The sequence below is a fragment of the Theobroma cacao genome, chromosome 6 (genome assembly GCF_053813885.1).
Source record: "Theobroma cacao isolate CCN51 chromosome 6, ASM5381388v1, whole genome shotgun sequence".
Lineage (NCBI taxonomy): Eukaryota > Viridiplantae > Streptophyta > Magnoliopsida > Malvales > Malvaceae > Theobroma > Theobroma cacao.
The window spans coordinates 7,222,085-7,245,301 of record NC_142644.1 but is presented as its reverse complement, the minus strand read 5'-3'; the positions used below and the strand labels follow the sequence as shown (position 1 = coordinate 7,245,301).

General features: G+C 34.4%; 1 protein-coding gene across 5 annotated transcripts; it reads left to right on the top strand.

Moving 5' to 3' along the window:
• Positions 1 to 359: 359 nt before the first annotated feature.
• On the top strand, positions 360 to 18,621 carry LOC18595576 (P-loop containing nucleoside triphosphate hydrolases superfamily protein). Of its 5 annotated transcripts, none has more exons than XM_007023590.3 (23): positions 360 to 465; positions 563 to 707; positions 2,081 to 2,465; positions 3,258 to 3,374; positions 3,467 to 3,546; positions 4,317 to 4,460; positions 4,551 to 4,699; positions 4,841 to 4,971; positions 5,064 to 5,186; positions 5,311 to 5,384; positions 5,953 to 6,540; positions 6,680 to 6,791; positions 6,971 to 7,108; positions 7,430 to 7,759; positions 8,174 to 8,447; positions 8,904 to 10,165; positions 11,489 to 11,888; positions 12,020 to 12,954; positions 13,052 to 13,117; positions 13,215 to 13,340; positions 15,911 to 16,155; positions 16,254 to 17,452; positions 18,104 to 18,621. In XM_007023590.3, exons 2-23 carry the CDS (start codon positions 580 to 582, stop codon positions 18,118 to 18,120), a joined length of 7,023 nt encoding a protein of 2,340 aa, XP_007023652.3. In that variant the 5' UTR covers positions 360 to 465; positions 563 to 579; the 3' UTR covers positions 18,121 to 18,621. The 5 variants fall into 5 exon arrangements, with proteins under 5 accessions (XP_007023652.3, XP_017979083.2, XP_088663469.1 ...); XM_018123594.2 differs by having other exon boundaries at positions 4,314 to 4,460; XM_088807343.1 differs by lacking the exons at positions 16,254 to 17,452; positions 18,104 to 18,621 and having other exon boundaries at positions 4,314 to 4,460; positions 15,916 to 16,105.
• Positions 18,622 to 23,217: the final 4,596 nt, after the last annotated feature.

The window sequence follows — 23,217 nt, the reverse complement described above, 5'->3', positions numbered from 1 at the left end:
GAACGTCGTGAAATAGATTAAAAATACCAAATCATCGTTAATACATCATCATATTTAATGTCACATTAATAAGAAAATATCATATCATCGTAAATAATAGAAAAATTTTAACATTATTAACAATTGGACTAAAATTATTAATTTTAAAAAACAAAAATTAAATTTTTATAAATTATTATATAAAGATTAAATCACCACTTTATCTTAACAAAGAAACTTATTGCCTAATTTACCATAACATATATATATATATATATATCAGTCAAAAATCGTACGGTATAGTATAATCTTCTAGAGGCGCGAAACTAGTTAGTTAAACACGACGTCGTGGAGCCTACCTATAAGTTAGCAGCGTCTCCTTTTCCTTTGCGGAGGGCGCTGGCTTTTGCCTTTCCAATCGGAAAAACCCTAAAATTCTCATCGCTATTAACATTGTTTTGCAACTTTTCAACTGCGGAGTTCATGGTAATAATAATAGTAATAATAATAATAATGATAATAATAATAACAAAAGCTGCGATAAATCTTTGATAATTTTTTGGATTTTTATTATCGATCATAGGAAAATTAGTTTGGAAAATGACGAAGAGGATTTTGTCGAAAAGAGAGTTGTTGGATCGATGGAGAGGCATTGAAGAAGAGGAAGAAGAAAACGACGATACCGATCCTTCTGTACGCCGTCGTCTTCACAAGCGCAAAGAAGAATGGTTGTTCTTTCTCTCTTTCTTTCCCTTACTGTTTATTTCCTTTTAGAAATGAAAATTTAAAAATGTACGATCGTAGTTTCTTGTGCAATTAGTTCAAAAAATTTATTTTATTTCTTTCTACTTTTTTTCTTGGAAATGAAGGGAGCTTAGTAAATTGTTTTGCTTTCAATTCTTTGTTTCTTTCCACTGAACAGACAGTGTTTATCAAGGAAAGCTTTGGAATGACATTTCAGTTTTTGATTGGACAGACAATGGCCAAAAGTCCAGTCTTCTAAAGAGAAAAATAAGGAATTTTTTTAAAATATTTTTTTGGAATTTTTTTATTTTTAAATCTTCTGTTGTTTAATGGTTAAAGTTCGTAGAGAAATTCTAGAATTAAGATTCATTCTGTACTCTTTCTTCGTTATTACTTCTGCTACTTGCTTTTTGCTTTCAAACCCGTAATTGGATATAAAAGCAAACAATTTTCTTTGAAGAACTAATGCTTAAAATTTTAATCTTCTTTTGAGAACAAAGAGTATAATTATCTTTTATATAGAATACTTATAATTGTGTTAAGAGTTGGTATATTTATTAGTTAATTATTTATTTTTTAATCAACTATAGTTTTATTTTCTATTTTTTGCTTCTTTCTAGTTACTTTTTATGAAACAAAAAGCAAGTAGCAATGTAACAATCAAATGGAACCTTAACTAGCTGAGATCCATTTTGTTTTCCTGATTCTAATTAATAAAGTTAAGTAGCTATTAAATCATGTCCTTCTGAAAAGAAGAGGAATGCAGTATTTTGCTTTTGTTTAATTTGAAAAATTGTTGTTTGTAAGTGTCAGCGTTATAACATAAAACATGATTTCCATTTTAATGTGCTATATACAAATCATGTTAGGATGTGTTTTAGTTCCTTTCCCTTTTTATAACAATTATACTTTAGTTGTTTTGGTTTCAATTATGAATATAACTATCTTTCGTCCCAAAAATAAAAGGTCTCAACTACTTGTTTTTCTATGCACTTCTATTTCTTTCCAAGTAAAGTGAATTAAACCCACAAATTATACACTTCTATGTATGTTAATGTGATTTTCTATTTAACTTTGAATTATTGTTGCCAACATCACTGAGGTGATATTGTATTTTGGATAGCTAAAGATTTCTAGTTACTGAATACAACACTTTCTATCAATGTGAAGGTTCACCTTTTGAGCTTCCTCATACATTATTTTATTTTCCTTGCATTCCTATATATTAAGGAAATTGCTAATACTTTGCCATTCTCATATTTATCCATAAATATATTTGATTCCTTCATGGTTTATTGCCTTTAAAAGTTAGCGAGGCAGGGATATTTTATTTTTCTTTTTTGATTGTTTATGTCAGGTTTGGAGATGCATTTAGTTTCTTGATAAGTTTGCCAAAGGAAAGTCATATCTGGTGCGGCTCTTGGGACATAATGGGCCCTCTCTTGGAAACTTTCTACAATTATTTCAAAGATGAATGCAATGATTCTCCTCTCAGGCTTCTGTGGAAAAGGATCTCTGAGGAAATGCGTCATTGCATCCAATGTGTTTCTCAGCATCATCAAGCCCAGGAGATGTATAGCATAGAATATGAGTTGTGCTCCATAGGCCCCCTTCTTGATGTATTGCGGAACCTTGATGAGGAAAGGGTGACGCAACATTTGAGAGAGATAAATGAAAGATTGGTGCGACAGGAGTATGATCCTGTATGTGATAATGCTGAGGTTGTCAACCTCATGTATGAGGTATACTTACATGTTGTCTCATTTTTTCTTTTTGGTACTTAAATTTGACAATTTGAAATCATACTAATTTCCTGAAGGGCACTGTTTTTTAGTCTCTTTTTTCTATTTCTTTTGGGTATTGGCTTTATGCATTAGAGTTTTCTTGATTATAGGAACAAGCAGAAGGCATGTGGTGAACGATTACTAGTGCCCCCTGTTTTCTCCTCCAGTTAAAAAAATTGTTTTCTGATGGTTCATTGTGACTTCTCCCATGAAAAATCAATTGTTTTTCGGGTTATGTAGAATGCCTTTGCTCCTTTGTAGAGCTTAATTTAACACAATCTCATTACTTTGTTTTGGGCAACAAGCATTGAGCATTTAGCCTAATAGCATTTGCATTTTGTACACTTGTTATGCCATGTTAATGATTTATTGATAGTATTTGGATCTTATCTAATACTCTGGAAGCAGTTGTTTTTCTATCCTGAATTACACTCATTTTTGGCATAAATTATTTAAAGAGTTGGATATGCAGCATAATTCTCAATGGAATATATATATTTTTTGAAAAGTTACCAAGTAAAGAGAGCCATACACCTTAGAGTTCAGGTTGGGTTGGATAAAGCTTGCCAAGTTGCTTTCAATGATCAAAGTGGCTAAGAGTTACTTATCTCATCTTGTTATGACAACTTCTGGCTGAGTTGATAGCTATCTGATATATATATATATATATATATATATATATATATTGTTTTTTTACTGATCTTATGCTGATTGCACCTTGTTGTTTGTTTACTGTTTATTTGATCACAGGTTCTGATGTTTCCTGTCCTATTAGATGATCAGTCCTTGTTTATAGAATTTGAAAGATTTATTGAGGCAGTGGATAATATGCATGAACTGGCTTTGGCTGGGCATCAACAGTTTCCGGTATTTTACTGGCAAGTTGTTTGTGCACCTTCTTTTCTGCCTTTAAATTTTCATTTTGCTTTCTACCTCATCAAGATAACATGATTTTTCAGGGTGTTTATGCATTGCTTTTTTTCAATAGAAGAGTGCGGACTGTTGGTCATCGTTTAGCTAGATCTATGGGAAAATTGAGGTACTGTTTCTTTCTATTGCCCAATCCTATTATGTTGATTTTCCCCTCTTCTTTTTCTTCTGATTTTTTTGGGCAGTTTAAGTGGTGACATTTAAGTGTCACCATTTTGTAAATATGCTGATAATGTTGTTTTGTTTTGTCATATGGCTGGTTGGCATGGTGTTGAAATTTGACAAGGTGGAGTTGGGGTTTAGTTGTTGCTTTTTTTTCCCCCTCGAGGTTTTACATTAATGCATTTGTTTTGGATATCCATTGGAATTTTGATGTGCTCATATGTGTATTCAAACACCTATTAAGTCGTGTGCTACTAGATTGAAGAAATTAGGTTGCATAAGGTTACGAGCAAGTGACTAGAGATTGTCTCCACTAGTTTAACATATTTCCATTTAAACTTACTTATTTGGTTTACTTCTATGAATAAATGAGCAATGAAATGCTATATTGTCTGAACTTTGTGGATACTTTCTTGGTAGGCCAAGGACTTTGTAGAATTTGTCTTGATTCATGATTTTATTTTTTATGCTAATGTGGAATTATTGTCTGGATTCGTAGAAAACCATTAAATGGTATCCTTTTATTGCATGTCGTGCAATCTGCAATCTTCTGTATGTCATCAGGAGTTTTTATATCTTTTCCCCCCTCTTATGCATATAATCCCTTGTTGAATACTTGACAATGCTGATAGCTTCATAACATTTTGAACTAAGGTTTAGATTATTTTATTTTATCACATTTTATTTCCTTAAACTTATTCTGTTTGTATGTAGAAGAGCAACAGACTTGGAACCTTTGCAACCTTTGCTTAAAAAATTCATTGGCTCTTTGGAGAATGAAGTATTGCCTTCAACTATAGAGACTTCAAGGACAAGGGCACAGCTGGACCGGTTACCCATATGGCTTGGGATCACATCATTGTAAGGAAGTAGGGTTAAATTTTTGAACTTGTATAACTTTTTTTTTTTTTTGTTTTTTGCAATCTTATGTTTCTTTCTGTGCAAATGAAGGCTTGAGTTCTTGGAACCTCCAGCTTTTGAAGAGGGAATACTGGAGCGCTATCCCATCTTTTTTGATATTGTGCTCAATCACATCAGCGGTGATTCGCCTGAGTTTTCCCATGCTGTTAGTTGCTTAAAAGAACTCTTCAAAATGCTTGGTATGAGCCTTTTTTTTCCTCTTTTTGTTATCTAGGTTGATGTATGTGTAATGTTGGATTCACCTTTTTTTTTGGTCTTTGGCATTCATACTGCTCCCTGTCAAACCTGAGTTTTCCTTTTGTTTTTCCGCTTTCTTTAAGGTTGTAAGCTTTGGCTGCGGTCTACGTTATCTCCACGTGTGATGCGCAACACGTTGTTGGGTCAGTGTTTTCACACTCGAAACGAGAAGATACATAAAGATATTTTTGATCTTTTCCAGCCATTTCTACAGGCATGTTGTTTTCTTATTTTTCATTTGATACTAACTTTGCAGAATATATAGTTGTTATAAAGTTGTTAATTTGCACTATTTATATATTTTAGTCACTTGAAGCTTTGCAAGATGGGGAACATGAAAAGCAACGCAGGCATTTCCTTTATTTTCTTCTCCATCAAGTTCCTGTGAGCAGTAACTTCAGTGTTTTAACAAGAAAAACAGCCTGCAAGGTTCTTACTGTATTCTAGATTATGGAGGATAGCAATGCTTTATGCTTTCTTATTTTCTCTTGTATAGTTTGTTTTGTCTTGGTTCATTTTTTTTTTGCTACTTATTACAAGGTTGTACTTTCAGATTGCTCTTCTTATCATACACCGAGGCTACAAGATGAATCCACCATGCCCTCCTTTTGAATGTGCACATATTTGGTATGTGTTATTGCATATTTGTATCATGCTAATTTTCAAACCTTTGTTTAGGAATCAAGGGTGTGGAGATGTATGAAATGTCGTTATTTAAGTATTAGCATGCTGAGATGTCAGAGAAAAGGATTTGAGGGCCAAGACCGTATCAGATGAACATAAATATTGGTAGAAGAGAATGACATTTGTATTAGCTGAAGCATTATGGTTGTACAAGTTTGACCTCAGTTATTCTTGGCCAGGGATAAAATAAGAGGCATACATTCGCTTGTTCAATTTCCTACTGACATTAGATGGAGCTTACTTTCTATGAGTGTGTTTGAAACTAAATACCACCTCTTTTACTGGAGGAAAAAAGTTCATTCTGTGGAGCTTGTAGGTTTGATACTTGTTCTTAGGCATTTTGGAAGTCTAGTTGATGGACATAATTTACTGATATATATGGATGCATTAACTTGTCTCTACACTCCCACACGTATATATTTATGCACGACATATTTGTTTCATTATGGTTAAGGGATTTTGCGAAGGAACAGATTTATATGACTGATATTTGAGCAATCATACTGGACAGGGGTCCTTCGCTTGTGTCTTGTTTGAAGGATTCTTCACTCCACAGTTCCCTGCAGCAGCCTGCCTTTGATCTAGTGCAAACCATTCTTGTGTCTGATGCTGCTGCCCTAATAACTTCAATGCTGAATTGCAGCACTGCTAGTAGTATTGGGAAAAGCATTTGTATTGAACTAGATGATGAGGAAGAAGATAATGACCTTCCATTTACTCAGGTTATTGAAGGAAAAAATATGAGTTGTTGGAGTGAATTCAGTGCCCAGAGCCAAATTACTTCTCAGGAGTATAGAGAGTGGATGTGCGTTCCCATGTTGTGGATTGATGTTCTAGTTGACATTGATCCTCCACTTCTCCCAATATCATTTTCCAAGGCTGTATTATGGGCTCGATCTCGTTTCCCTATGGTAGAGCCTGAGAATAGTGCAGAAGTGGCTCTTGATGTTAGAGGTTGGCTTTCATCTTCTGCTGCAGAAATCTCCTCTACATTTGGATGGAAGTTACCAACAGGTTCTGATGATGGTGGAGGGAAGGAATCTAAAAACTCAATAAGATTGATTACAATGTGTCTTCCTTTATTAAAGACATTCAAGAGGTTCGTAGCATGTCTGTACTTTTTCCTACATCTTTTACTTTATAGCGATGTCTGTTATATGTTTTCAAGTTGTTATCTTTATTGGGAAACCCATGTTTCAAGTGAAATGCAGGTTTTAATGCTGAGTGTTTGCTTACAGGTTAACTGCACATTTTTTGGTGCGAATGGGGCAAGGGGAACTTCGAAAGCAATGGACTTGGGAACCGAGGATGGGTGAAAGCTTGATCCTCTTGCTTGTTGACCCTAATGATGTATGTCTAATTGTGGTCTAGATCTCATAGATCAACTTACATTACCTTTATTATATAGGTTGAGTGATGAAATATGTTCTCTGTTCCTTTTTTTTTCCTGTCTTAAGGAAGAAACTTCTATGAAGGATTTAGACATAAACTTCATTTATTATCTTTCTTTGTTATTTTTGCTGATGCAGAATGTGAGGCAGTTTGGCAAGTGTATCTTGGAGCAAGTTTCAAATACGCGGGGTCTTGGTTGTGGTTTGAAGTTTCTTTGCTTCAATAGTCTTTCTCTATCTGCTGTTTATTTGGGCTTGAGGCATGCCTTGAAACTGGTAAGTGTTAACTTCTTGTTTCAGTAGGTTCTAAAAGAAGCACAGTCAGCATTCAGCTGTAATTTCTTTTCTTGTTTAGTTGATATTGTTGACATGGAGACTGATTATTTGCTCAGCATGGATTGCTCTTTATTAGAGGATCATTTTCTGGAAATGGCTTTTTGCAATAGCCTACATGTTATGCACTGTAAAATTACAGCACATTAGTGATCTAGTGGCATCGTCTTTATTATCAGTATGAACTTCTACTGATGTTGTTCTCTCCATATATTTCCATGTGTAAAAACCATGTTTTGATGTTTTTTTGCTTGTTCTCTCCAGGTTCAGTTAGATACTGTTCTATTAAAGTTTCAGACTTTGCATCATTTTTTCTTTGTTCTACGCAAGTTACTTACGGATGAGGAATTGCCTAATTCGGATATAGCAGAAAACTCATCCAATGCCTCCAATATCATGAAGTACTCTTCGCAGGGTGGATTTCTTAAGCAGCCACGCTTTGATGCTTTGCCTACAACCATGGGCAGAAATCACTCAAGTATTGACCTAAAAATAAGGGAAAATTTCTGTTACTCACTGTCAGAAATTGCATGGCCAACTATATGCAAGTGCTTAATAGAAGGGAAGGCATTTATTGATTACAGTCTTTGTCAGGTATCATCATAGGATTTTTATTGCAGTTCTCTTTGTTTCTTTCATGAATTCTTGATTATGGAAGTGCATGTGACATATGATTACTACTATGGGTCTTACAAATCTGAAGCTAGTTACTTCTTTCTGGACTAACTGTATTGGGTCTTACAAATTCTCTGTGTATGACCTTGTTCAATTCAATTACAGGGTTGATCTTGAGTGCTTGCCTATGTGTGTTCATGCCTGTCCATGTGTTTGTGTATATGCCCTTGCACATGCACTGCTGGCTAGTTCTTTGCTAAAACAGAATTAGAACAGATGATGGTGGTTCTTATGTACAATTTAAATATGATTCAGCATTCAATTTTTCTGTCAGATGCATCATAGCTCAGTTCATTTAGCAGACATAGTTGATATTATTTTCCTTCTTTTCAGATGACTTGTGTTCGTGTGCTTGAGATCCTCCCTGTTCTATTTGAAAGACTTGGTCCATCATTTGTTGGACCATTTGGAGATTTTAAAGTGGCATTACAGAATTTAATGGATTTCAAATGGCTTCATGATCTCATGGACTGGGGAAAGTCACAACTTAAGGTCATTGTTGTATATTGGAAAAAGGCCATAATCTCTTTGCTGAATGCACTCAAAGTGTTAAGGAGTGATAGTCCTCCATTGATGGTTGTTGCCATTGAAAATCTTATTTCAAGCGGTCAGTGTGTTTTTATTTTTATTTTTATTTTTATGCTGCATTCTAAAACAAATATTTGGGATTGTATTTGGGGGTTTGGTTATTTGTACAAATCGTGAGGATGGATATTGTCATTTTTTAAAAGTTAATAAACATTCAACATATCTATGTATTTGAATGAGTATAGAAGTATGCATTTGAAATGCACTTTTTTATTTAGTTTTTTTGAATTCACTACTCATTTGGATCAAACGAATTGATGAATTTGTATGTAACCATAAAACGTACGTTTGCATTGAGTTTGACTACACAATTTATACTACATTACAAATATAAATCCTTCCTCTTAAATGTGAGTTCCTGAATGCAACCTCAATCAATTTAATTGCAATTCCTATTAATTTTTTTTGTCATTCATGTTATCATTATTTGTCTATTACTAGTTTTATTCATTTGGTACATGCTTTTTGAATATAGATGCTGTTGACATGGATGAATTGACAGAACAAGTATCACGTCTTTGTGTTTCATTATCTAAAGAAGTTTCCTGTGATATTGAAAATTCAACCTTGAGGTTAAAAAAGTCGTTTTCTGGAGCATTTTCTGTTGAGGGAAGGTACTCTGTACCAGGGGTGCAGGCTTCTTCTATTGAAGAAACAGATGTAAAGGTCTTGGATTCCTTAAATGTGGCAAAAAGGAAGAATGAAAATAATCTGATTGTTCTCTCTGATGATGAGAAGGAGAGAGATATGGCATCTGATAAGTCAAATCACCACATGTTGCATGATGAGTCAGGGTCCCTTTGTTCTGATGAGCATACATTGGGAACTGGCCATGCCAAGAAGGATGTGCGTAGCACCACCACTGATACTTCAAAGGATTTATTGGAGGCTCCCTTTGAAAGAGATTCCCTTGTTTCTCAGAAGCAGGAATTTGAGAAATCAAGAGTCAAACCACCACATTCTCTCAAGTCAAAAGGTCCTGATGGTGAGAGGAAAGAAATAAGCTCCAACTCCAAATCTAATGTTATTTCATCTCAGTGTAGAGTTGATAAGAAAAACAAGTTTGATGAATCTGTCAAATCCCGCTGCAGTAATCAGGGTTGCAATAAAACTGTCTCTGGAACAAGTGACAGAATTTTGAAGGAGTTAGTACATGATGCTGCAGATGATCCATTGGAGGTTGCTTTCAAAACTGTGAGAGTACTGCCGTCATTTCTTGCAAAGTCAGATTCTTTATTTCCTAAAAGGCAAGTCATTCAACTTAAATCACCTTTTGAAAACAAATCTGGCCTGCATAGGCTGGAAGCTCAGGTTAAAAGGTTCAAACCTCCAAGACTTGATGATTGGTTTAGGCCAATACTAGAAATAGATTTCTTTGTAATGGTGGGATTAGCATCTCCTGGAGAAGATGAGAGTCGCACTTTTAACAAATTAAGGGAGGTTCCTGTGTCATTTCAGTCACCTGAACAGTATGTAAACATTTTTCAGCCATTGGTTTTGGAGGAGTTTAAAGCACAATTGCATAATTCCTTTCTGGAGATGTCTTCATGGGAGGACATGTATTGTGGAACTATATCTGTGCTGTCAGTTGAGAGGGTTGATGATTTCCATCTTGTTCGATTTGTCTATGAGGGTGATGATTCTACAGCGTCTAAAAGCTTTTCAGAGAATGATCTTGTGTTGCTCACTAAAGAGCCTTTGCAAAGTGTCTCCCATGATGTTCATATGGTTGGAAAGGTATTTCACATTATACTATGTACTGAAGTCTTATCGTTACTGTTTTGATTGCAGCGTTTGCCTTTTCTTTTCCTTGTAGTTTTTTTTTTTTTGACAGACATGTGCAGCCTCTTTTGTTTGTTTATTTATATCTCACCCTCTTATTTTTTGACCTTATTATTTCTGTATGTCCCAAAATTTCAGACCTACCCCCTGAACTCAACATCCAACTCTACAAAATACTGCCGTTTATCCTTTACTGTTTCATTTATTGTTTTTAGTTATGGACTGTTTTTAATCTTTGGTATTAGAGTTATAGAGCGTGCTTAATTTGTTTTGGTAATTTAAATATTTGATTCCAGAAGCGTGGGTTACAAATTGGTATGATTGATGATTCATTTATAAATATAATTAGGCTGCTCCTATAGCGAGTGCAAGCTAATAGTTATGGGGGGACCTGATATTTTGATAGTCAATTAAGTTGTATGCTTGCATAGTGTTCAATTGTGAGAGGAATATAAGCAGCAAGTTCAATGACACATTAATTGACTTCTAAATTTAATTATTGTTTGTTAAATATGGTTTTAAGTAGTCAATTTCCAAAGTAAGGATTATGAATTATGATGATTGAATTATAAATTCAGTTGAACTGACACCTTAGAAAGTGCAATGAGCTTGAGTAGTTTTTAGGGTCTAAACCCAAAATTGTGAAGGGTCAATCTATTGGTGTTCATGTTAATGCCAAAGTTACTAAATTTTATTATTGTCAATAGCAAAAAAATCTTTTGGTGATTTTCACATGAAAAGAAAAATGAAATATCCGTTACTTCTCTCTAGCTTCACAAATATTTCAATTTTTTGATCTTGAAAAACTTTTGTTCTTCAATACCTGATTATTACGGCAACATGCTAGCATTGTTGCTTGGTTTATTTAAAAATCTGATGGAACAGTTGGTTGAGAGTTTCATGTTCTATGTAAACCTGTTCTTAGGTGTTCTTTTCAATCAAAGACCCTCAAAAATAGTGCATATCTTTGATGGTTGATACTCCCTTGTTTATATGAAGGGCTTTTTCCTCACTTTTAATCAGCAATCTTATGTTTCTCATTGAGCTGAATTTTTTATCTAGGTTGCTTAGACTTCAAGCCTTCTTTTCATTAACTTCATTTTTAATTTCTGAGCTTTAAGTCGACGAAGATTGGATTCCCCATTAGCTTTAATGATGTAATGCCACTCTGTTATTGGTTTGTATAATTCTTTGTTTTTTCTTTTTAGATTGAAAAAATTTCCTAAAGTTTCTAGATTACATGTCCATATTTCACCGAAGTAACCGACCTGCTCACAGGTGGAGAGGCGTGAGAGAGACAATAAAAGAAGGTCAATTATACTGTTGGTTAGGTTTTATCTTCAGAATGGTTCAATACGTTTGAATCAAGCGAGGAGGCAGCTTCTTGAACGTAGTAAATGGCATGCAAGTCATATAATGAGCATTACTCCCCAGCTTCGAGAATTTCAGGCACTATCCTCAATAAAGGATATCCCCTTACTTCCTGTCATTTTAAACCCTGTCAAAGATTCTACCATACCTGATAAGCCAAGAGTAGAGTTTAGTAAGCTGTCTCAGCCCTTACAGCAAATATTGAGGTCATCCTTCAATGATAGCCAACTTCAAGCTCTCAATGTTGCTGTTGGATCACAGAGGATAAAGAAAGATTTTGAATTGTCTCTTATTCAGGGTCCTCCAGGTAGGTTATTGCTATCTTTATTTCTACTTAGTTTTGACTTTCAACTTTTAGTAGATTGTGATTTTACATAATGTTTCATCCAGTAGCATATCCTATATGCTATATTTACAGCTTTCTGCTTGATTCAATAGGGACTGGAAAGACCCGAACTATTGTGGCCATGGTTGGTGTTTTGCTTGCTTCCTATCAGCGGAGAACAAATGAATCAGAGAATTCTCAGAATGGTGCTTTGAAACAAAGCTGTAGTTCTTTCACCAATTCAAGGACACATATAAGCCAGTCCACTGCAGTCGCAAGAGCATGGCAGGATGCTGCCTTGGCTAGACAATTAAATGAGGATGTTGAAAAGTCAAAAGAATCAATAGAAAGTTCTACAAGAGGAAGAGTGTTGATTTGTGCTCAGTCAAATGCTGCAGTAGATGAGTTGGTGTCAAGAATATCTAGTGAAGGTCTCTATGGGAGAGATGGAAAGAAGTACAAACCATATCTTGTAAGGGTTGGAAATGCAAAAACAGTGCATCCAAATTCACTACCCTTCTTTATTGATACACTTGTTGATCATCGGTTGGCAGAAGAGAAAATGCATGCAAGTGATGCTAGGAATGATTCAAGTGTAGAGTCTTCTTCTATGGTACTGCGATCTAATCTGGAAAAGCTTGTTGAAAATATCAGGTTCTATGAAACCAAGCGTGCAAACATACGGGATGGTAATTCAGATCTGAAGAGAACATTGGAAGATGGAGCTCATAAGGCAACTGATGTAAAGGAAATGTCTGATATGGAAATAGAGGCAAAGCTACGACGATTGTATAAACAAAAGAAACAAATTTATAAAGATCTTAGTGCCACTCAGTCAAAAGAGAAGAAGAATAATGAAGAAACCAAAGCATTAAGAAATAAACTGCGGAAGTTTATTCTAAAGGAAGCTGAAATAGTTCTAACCACATTAAGTGGCTGTGGTGGAGATCTCTATGGAGTATGTGCTGCATCCATATCAAGTTTTAAGTTTGGCAATCCATCCGAACAAACTCTTTTTGATGCTGTTGTGATTGATGAAGCGGCTCAAGTAATTATCCTGATTTTTTGTTCTGTTTATGTTTTCTTCTTCTAAGTTTTATTGTTGCTTTCTCTTTGGTTTTTAACATTTGAATTTGCCACTGCAGGCTTTGGAACCTGCTAGTTTGATTCCTCTTCAGCTTTTAAAGTCAAGAGGGACAAAATGTATCATGGTATGGGCTAAAGTAGTAAGGACTACTTAATAGATATTTGGAATTGTACTTTGCGAACTTGAGAATCTATTCTGAAGTTAAAAATATTTGCTTAAAGGTTGGTGATCCGAAGCAGCTTCCTGCAACAGTTCTCTCTAATGTTGCAAGCAAATTTATGTATGAATGCAGCATGTTTGAGCGCTTACAAAGAGCTGGTCATCCTGTTGTTATGCTTACTGAACAGGTAACCTATATTGCAGTTGCTTATTCCGTTCTGTAAAGTCTAAAATAAAATTCCTTTCTTCTCTGGTAATCTTTTTCACCCTGTTGCATGGTATCCCTTTTCTACAATGGTTGCTTTCTGGTTTTCAAACAAAACACCTACCATGGAAATGAATATGTTCACGTGTTAAGGGGTAATAGGTTAAGAGTTTTAGGATGCAAAAGAATATAGTTAGCTGTTGCTATATTAATCGGAAGTTTGGGTATTCCTAACATTCTTTCTGCTCTGGAAAATTTTTACCCAGTTGTATGACGTGCCATATCTACGAATGCCTACTCTCTGGATGTGAAAAAAAAGATCTACGATGGAAATGAGTGTGCTCATGTGTTAAGAGTTATTATGGTGAAGACTAAAATTTATTGACCATGGAAATGGGTGTCATCACATGTTAAGGAATATTAAGGTTAAGACTTTTAGGCTGCAAGAGAATGTAGGTTTGCTGTAGCTATATGATTTGGAAAGTTCATACAAATATTCTTGTGCATATATTGGGTTATGCCTTGGGTGTTGTTAGCTTGAGATTGACACTGGGTCTATTTCTAATATCTTTTATGCATATTTTTGTCATAACTGACTTGAAGGGTGAGCATTATTCTAAGTTTTTTTTTTCTGATAATTTTTAGGCCATGCTAAAGGATAAGTATTTCATTTGATCAGATTGTCAATTGCATAATTTATGGTGTTTGTATTATTTTGTAATGCACCATGCAATGATATTTAAATTAGCATTTTCACTTGCATCCTTGAATGATGTTCCTTGAGATTTGGTTGTGTATCTACATCTTAATGGAACTCTTGGAGTTTAATACTATTGTCTGTACTGATGATAACAACTTAATTGTATTATTGGTTACTTTTGATGATTGCCTTCCATTGAGCATAATGTCCAACATCTAATAAAAACCTGCATAAGTATCTAAGATCAGGTATACTTCTGGAAATGCGAATATGTAGTTGAGCACGTGTTGGAATTATCCAACTTGTTATCTCTGTGGCTTCTTATTCGTATTTTGTAAGTCCACTAAGGATCAATGCAGGTTGCACTTTATTGATCAGAATATTGTATCAAATTTAACTTATAGTTTCAACGCATATCTTCAGGCCAGCTCATTTGTGTCAATTTAGTGAAATGCTTGAACAAAAGAAAATATAAAAAAGATGATGTTAAGAAAAAAAGATTACATTCTTGTTATAAAACATAAAAAAGGCCTTTAAGTTCCTCTATCATGTTAAGCTTCTTTATATTTTGGATGGCATGGTGATATGAGCAGCTGGCAACCTACTAGCTGATGTTCAATCTAGTTCCTAGATTAACAATATGTGCAAATCAAATTAAAATAGTATTGGAGTTGATGCTGACCCTTAATGTGGTAAGACAACACTGACACATAAAAGTCTTTATCTATGTGGCATCAAAATGATTAAACCTATTAGATTGTCATCTCACTACAGGCTGAGCCATACTAATTTCACAGCCCAAATTAAAATTAATAAAAATCCAACCAAAGCAAATCTCCTTTTGTTTTCTTTCTCTATTTTTCTTGATTTTTTCTTCTCTCAAATCAACCCTATTATCTAAAACATGATTTACTATGTCTTAAATTTTTTCTCCTTTAGCTTGATTGATTAAATATGTTGTTTGACTAGAATTTGTTAGGAGATACTAATTCTATGTTTTCATCCACTTTTTTAATAGTTTCAACTTGATGCGACTCATCTAGTGGTTTGTGTAGCTTAATATTATGCTCTAAAGCATGAAGACTAGTGTGAGGTGATAAAAGCCTTTAATGTGCTCACTCTTGATTGTTATGAAGTAGTATACCATTTTTCCCAGTCCGTTAGTGTAACATATCCTTTCTGTCTTTGGGCAAGTATCAAAGACATGGCATATTTAGATATTTACAGTCTAGCATATTGTGTAGTACTCTTCAGTTATCTAGCTTTTAGTAGTACTGTTGGATGATATTGATCTTTCTTGAAGGTTCTCATTCACGGGGTTTGTTGCTAATTTCTTTTCAGTTAAAGCTTTATCCCCTTGAAAGAACTGTTACCAGGGTTTGCAGGCTGTTTAATCCAACTGTGTTGACCAGAGCAAAATCTTCTTTTCCTTCTCTCTCTCTCTCGTGCTCTCCAACAACCCCCCCCCCCCCCCCCCCCCCCCCCTCTCTCTCTTCCTTTTGGGTATACTAGCTTGTTATGCTATTCATTCTTTTGTAAGGATTTGGCTCTGTGCTCAATACCCATACCTTAAATGATGCTTTCCATAAATGTCTGTGTGTGGCTCTATATATGATGCACTTTGTTTTAGGTGATAAGTAAATCAAAATTTATCATTTCAATGGTAATTGATTATGGAAGATGAAGAAATTATGTACGTATTTTATATGGACAAATGTTTTGTGAAATACTTGTTGCAGGAATATTTTGATGTATATGCTATTATTTGTTACTTGAGGGGCATGGTGTCTGCTCCATAAAATGTTCACAACACTTGTTTCATTAAATCTTATACGTGAGCTTTCTGATGACAGTATAGGATGCATCCAGAGATATGTCGCTTCCCTTCTTTGCATTTTTATGACAACAAGGTGCTGAATGGTGATACAATGTTGAGCAAATTAGCATCATTTCATGGGACCAAGGGTTTTGGTCCTTATTTGTTTTATGATGTTGTTGATGGTCAGGAGCTTCGTGGCAAGAATGCTGGTGCATTATCCCTTTATAATGAACATGAGGCTGACGCAGCAGTCGAACTGCTTAGAGTTTTCAGGAAAAAGTATTTTTTTGGCCTTTTCCTTTTGGGATTTTATTATAGTAAATCATTTATCTTGTTTATTTATTTTTATTATTTTAAATTTGTTATTATTGGTATAGGTATCCATCTGAGTTTGTTGGTGGCAGAATTGGCATAATAACTCCGTACAAGTGTCAGCTTTCGCTTTTGCGTTCTCGCTTTTCTAGTGCATTTGGTTCTTCTGTTATTGCTGATATAGAGTTCAATACTGTGGATGGTTTTCAAGGCCGGGAGGTTGATATATTGGTACTGTCCACAGTTAGAGCAGCAGATTCAAGCTCTACACCTGGCATAAATTCTAGTATTGGGTTTGTTGCTGATGTAAGACGAATGAATGTTGCTTTGACAAGAGCCAAGCTCTCTCTTTGGATTTTGGGGAATGCAAGGACTTTGCAGACAAACCATAACTGGGCTGCTCTTGTGAAGGACGCTAAGCAAAGAAATTTGGTTCTATCAATTAAAAGGCCTTACAATATCATTTTTAAAACAATTGCTAGGAAGAATCCTTTTCCAGAAGATTCTGATACTCATCTGAGTCATGTGAAGCATGTTGAAAAGGTCGGAGGTACCGGCCAGCTTGTTAAACAAAACGAGTGTAGGGAAAAGCTAAAGTTTGAAGGGAACAGAAAGCATATTGGCAGTCTGTCTCACTGTATCAGGACTGTTTCCGGAGATGACAATGACTCTGTGAAAAGGAAAGATATTCCCTGTAGCAAAAGAAAAGAAAAAGATGATTGTGGTCCTCCAATTAAAAGGAATATTTCATCTGCATCTGCAAATGCTGAAAGAGGAAAATCACAGAATGTGAAGTCTACAATTTTGGAGAAACTTGTTACAGGTAATGGAAGCCAAGAGGAAAAGGGTAGTGAAGTAAAATTCAACTTGGGGAAAACCCATATGGATGAGAGAAAAAGTAACAACAATGCTGGAGAAGAAACGGGTCATAGTGGGAAAAATAAGAAATTTAATATGCCTAAAGGATCAAAGAAATCTTCTGGGCATGAACAAAGAAGCTTGCATGCTTCAACTCCCAGACCTGATGGCAACAAAAAGGAGAGAGAAGCAAATGAAGGTGGTAGAGATACTAAGGAAGTTGGCAATTCTCAAAATTTAAATGCAAAAAGGAAACAGCAACGTGAAGCTGTTGATGCTATTCTTTTCTCAGCTCTAATTCCCTCAAAGAAGTCTGAACAATCAACAAAAGCTTTGCACCAAAAAAGGCCTCTTTCCCCACCTTCAGTTGTAAGTGGTGGCTTCAAACCACCCAAGAAAATGAAAGGTGAACCTCTGCTCTACTGCTTTACTAAAGCCTGATACATCTCATTTGTTTGAATACAATCCTTAGCAAAAGTAAGTCTGCAGTGTTGACCTGATGCATGTTTTAGCTGGTAGTAGTTCTATATCTGCATTCGATAGCAGTGTAAAATAGGTTTACTGGGAATCTATTACTCGTAAATAATCTCTTCTACTCTAGTGTGTTTAGTTTGATGGCCCCTGGTTTTTGAGAATGCTCTACAAATAATTTTCATATGATTGGATAACCCTCAACTTACTTCGGTTGAACATGTCTCTCTTGCATGTGCACACTTGCACATGAAATATATTAAACAATAGAAATGACTATTTAGAGATCAAGTTGGTACCTCCAGAGAAAAATATGTAATCATTTTTTATGGATCTATATAAATATTATTATTCTTCAGGAAGAAAGATATGGCTAGTTCCTAGATACAACCTATCTCTTGATAACATGATGGACGTCTTACTTGCCAGTATGTGGTTGTCTTGTACATCCTTTTGACTGCACTTGCGTGTTGGAAAGATGAAAATGATACAATTTGTGAAGTGAAAAATATATCTTGATAACCTTGTGATTGAAGTATAATTTGGATATTATCTACATTTGATGGTCTTATTTGTCTTCTCACAGGTCCACCAAAATCCTAAAAAAGGGGGCACTGCGAGATCAGATTCACCAATAGCACAGTGAAATAGACAATTCTTTGAGCTTGTAGGACCTAAGGATGAAAGTCTTCCACTTTTTTGAAGGAAGGAGTTTGATGAAGTGCTATTATCTTCCTTGTATATAGTGATATTGTAGAAAGAAGATTTTGGGGCTCCTAAGTTGCAAGGAATGAGGTAATCGGCTGCATTCTTTGCATCGCATGATCAGCAGACCAGGTCCGTACTTTGTCAACTTGCATGTAGCTTTGTCAGTTTTCTACGTTGTAGAGAAGTATAAAGAAGATTGGAGAATGGGGTGGGGGGATAATTTACAGCTTTTCCTCAGCTTCTCAACATAGGAATAGTAGCTTTTGACGGTGTCCCTGGTTTTGCATTTCTTGTTGAAAGCGTGTCTATATTACTTATTGTAAATACGTGGTATTTTTTGTTACCAATGAAATTATAGAAAAAAACTTAAGGTTTATTGGAGGTCGTTTATTTGAATTGTGTTTTCTGGTGCTCCACAACTAATTTTGTAGGACTTGGGCAGAAGATGGAAGATCTATTTAGGTTTTGATAAATATTAGTAGATATTTTCAAAGAAGAGGCATAAGTGTGGGAAGTCACTTGTTTTGTTAAGCCATAGGATTAGCATACATATAACATTCCTTGAAAGGGTTGAGGAAAAGGAATGAAGTCCAAGCCTGATTTTGTTTACCCTTTCACCTCTCTTATATTTTCTGCAATGAAACCCTACCATTGTCCTATTAGAAGACATGCTCCTTATAAGACTAGACAAGTAAGGGTTCCTAAAGGGACAAGAGATATGGTCATCAACCTGATTTTAGTCATTATTTTAGTCAAATTATAAATGGAGGGTTCAATTCTTTCATTCTTGTGAGGGGGTGATTCTTCCACTAATGCTCATGAGAATTGATGAATTATTTTTGAATATTATCATTCATCCGTAATTGATAAATGATAGTAGGTGGTATTGTTTTAGATATATATCTTGCAGAAGATGTTTGGTCCATACTATTATGTCCATCTCCATTTTCCTTTGGCTAAAATACCCTTACCTTTTAACTTTTAATCATACTGTTACGAAGGTTCATTAATTTTCAAAATGAATAATCCGTCTCAAAAATTATTTTACGCTAGACAAATAAGTCCAGTTGTTAGCTTACCATTAATATTGTTATTAGTTTAATGACATGCTAATATTGAAAAGATAATTTTACCTTTTATCAATTTTAAAAATTATCGTATTATATAAATTATAATTTTTTATTTTTTATTTTTTTTGTTATTAAAAAAAGAGCCCTCCCCAGTGCTCCCTCAAGAGCACCCAACGTGGTGCTCCTTGTGGAGCACCGATCTGGTGGTGCTCTATGGGAACACCCATTGTGGGTGCTCTCTAGGGAGCACTGTTCTCGTGCTCCCTGGGGAGCATAGATGGGTGCTCCATAGGGAGCACTGTTTCCGTGCTCCCCAGAGAGCATAGATGGGTGCTCCATAGGGAGCATTGATCCAGTGCTCCCTGGGGAACATCAATCTTGGTGATTTTGAGAGCACTAGATCTAGTGCTTCATGCGAAATCTGATCGAATCTGGTTCAGATCCAATCACGGGGTGGCCAATCAGGGCGAGGAACATCGTCGGTCGATTCAAAAAAGATAAAAAAAGAGATATTTTAGACATTTTAATTTAAATATTAACATTGTTTAACTGTTTGAGACGAAATGTTTATTTTATAAATTAGTAGACATATAATTATAATTAAAAATTAAAAATGATAAAGTATTTTATTATTTTATTTAATTAAAAACCTTGTAAAATGCTAATTCAGTGATTCCACCCTAAGCTCATCATTACCTCCATCACCAACTTTCTATATATATATATATATATATATATATATATATATATATATATTAATGTGTGAACATTTCTATTATCTCAACTCCCCCATAAGTTTTATTTTCATTTTTTTAATTTTTTTATGAAAAACTTTTTACCATTCTTTTACCTTTCAATTTTATAATATTGAATTTCTATTGTAGTTTAATCATTTATATTTTGTTTGGTTGATACTTATATTTCTTATTTTTTGTTATTTACTTTTATTTTTTGAAAAATTGCTATTATAAATCAAAAAAAGTAAAAGATAAAAAATAATATCATAATTGATTTTTTTTGTAGAACATAATAGTTGATTTAAAATCATTAAAATATAATACCTATTATAACTTAATTAGTTTATATAGAAATGAAATCGTATATATTTTATCATTTAAATGAACTACATATTTAATTTGTGTAGAATCCTTCAAAAGTTTTATTACTATTTGTATCCAAATTAAATCTGTCCATAGGTTGTGAGCATCAGACCCCGCTTTAAAAGATAATTTCGGCCAAGGTATGATCTAAAATATTATTTATATTAAGAAAATATTTTTAATTTTGTAGACACTGTAAAAAAAGAAAAAAATCATAATTAATTAAAAGTAAATGAAAAATAAACAAAAAAAGGAAAAAAAGAAGAAGAGGAAAAAAGGAGAGAGGTACGACTGGCAGGGTGCGGACGCACCCTGCTAGTCACCACCCTCACCCTGCTAGACGCGAAAAATTTGTGTTTGGTAGAGTAGTGGGAGCGTGCCCTTTTTAACCCAGTATAAAGGGAGCATTGTAGCACTCATCCAGGGGGAGCCAAAAAAAAAAATCAAAAAATTCCTAGGAATCCCTATCAACCCAGAATTACAACATCGAAAATAAAAAATCCTAGTCTAACAGTCAAAACAACCGCAATCCACAAATCAAAAAAATATACCAAAAAATCAAAAATCACAATGAAACAAAGCAAGTAACTGTGTCATTTTTTGGGGAATTTTTAGTGGGTTTTTTAGAGAGAGATTGAGGAAGGAAAGCTTTGGGGATAGCCACCGACGGAAGGAAGGGGCTAAGAGAGAGGAGAGGTGCGATTTGCCAATCACCGGTGAAAAGAGAGTGAGAGAGATCCAGCGAACAACTAGAGAAGGCTGGCGGCAGGGAGAGGATCGATCGGTGCCCAAAGGGAAAGCCGAAGGGTTGATTGGTTGCGCCAAAGGGGATCCCGCGAGGCCACCTGTAGATCGGTGGCAAGGAGGAGTTCGTCGACGTGAGGCCACCTGTAAATCGACGGCCAAGAGGACTTCGCCGGCGTGAGGGTGAGAAATTCGGCAAAGAGGAGACATTGGGGTTTTAGAGAGAAGGAAAAAGGTTCGGCGGTTAGATAGAGAAACAAAAAAGGGAAAATGGGGAGAGTTGAAAGAAAAGAAGGATTTTATAGTTAGGGTTAGAGTGAAACGATGCCGTTTTGGGCATTTGGGGCTGCTGGACTAGGGACCAGACGTTGGGCTTTGAGAGACAGACTAGTTGGGCCAGGCCGATTGTGTTGGGCTACTATTAATCCACTGAAGGTATACACTTATTTTTGTTTTTTTGATTTTGTGGTTGTGCTTGGCAATGGAAATTAAAAAAATTATTAGGAAATAAAAATTAAAAAAATAGCTGAGGATAAAATAGGATGTTTAATGATACAAAAAAAAAATGAATGACTGAATGATGATAAAAAATGAGAGTAGATAAAAAAAATAATATAAGAGTATATATTTGATTATATAATAAATAAAAATAAAATCTAGTGAAATAGTTATTTAGCTATAAAAATAGGTCCAAGCATAAAATATATAGAGAAATAAATAAACATTTAATTATTAAAAAAAGATTAATAGATTTATTTAAGTAGTAAGCATAGGAAAAGTAAACATTGAAGGGTAGAAATAGATTTATTTAGATTAATAATATATGCACATATTTGGATTTAGAATATTGTTTAAAAAAAATATAAGTGTGGAAAAGGATGAAATGTGGAATATATTCATAAGATACATAGTTATGTCAATGTATATAGAAACCATAGGAATGAGAATAAATTAGGAAGAATTAGAATTAAAATGTAATGAAACAAAAATATGAAAATATAAAAAAAGGGGGCTTTATATAACATGGAGAGGGATATAGATGAACAGAGAATGAAATTAGGATAATATAAAGAATTATCAACAAAATTGTTTAAATTTAATACCGAGGATGGGATGATTGGTCGGGATACGAGAAGTCGGAATCCGGGGCCAATTTTCTCTAGGCTCGAAATTCGAATTAAGGCTCCACTAGTACGATGGGAGGGCCTCAATATCGAGATCCCCAAATTTTTTATAAAAATAAAAAATTTAACAACACAAAATCATCAAAAAAAAAAAAAATAAACAAATAATAGATAAAAAGAAAAAAATAAAAAATAAATAAAATAAAACAATAATGATAATAATTCAGATATGTATATAATAAATTTGTAAAAAGGTAATATCCATGACATTAAATAAATAGACAAATAATAAAAACTATTAATGAGGAAAACCCAAAACACTAAATGATTTAAAATCAATTATTAAATATCTAATGATATAAGGTATAGATTAATAAATATTATGTAAAAAATAATAAGATAAGAAATATCAAGGAATATATAGGAGAAACTTAGAATATAAAAAAATAAAATATAGGAGAATAAAAAATAGAAAATATGATAATATGAAATAAAATGAAAATAATAATTAAATAATAAAAAATGACAAAAAAATAGATAATTGCATTAGCATAGCATATATATATATGTTACATCATGCGTATCATTGCATACAAATATTTCTGTTTTCGAGTTTAAGCCTCGATAATGGGATCTCTCGAGGATCTTGCGAATGCGGGTATTCCTCGAAAAGTCCCCTAGGTGAAAAGATGTCATCGAGTCCCACCAGTATGATGGGAGGGCTCGAGAAACATCTTTAATAAAAGGCTTTTGTCCGAATTAGGTTCATTATGCACACGAAAATATTATTTTAAAAGAAAACATACGATGACCTCGATGACGAGATTTATTCGTCGAATTTGCGAAGGCGAATTTCTCGAATAATTCCCTAAGTGAGAGAAACCCCGGATCCCATCAGTATGATGGGCGGATCCGGGAGAATATTCTCAATAAAAGGTTACTCGTCCGACATTT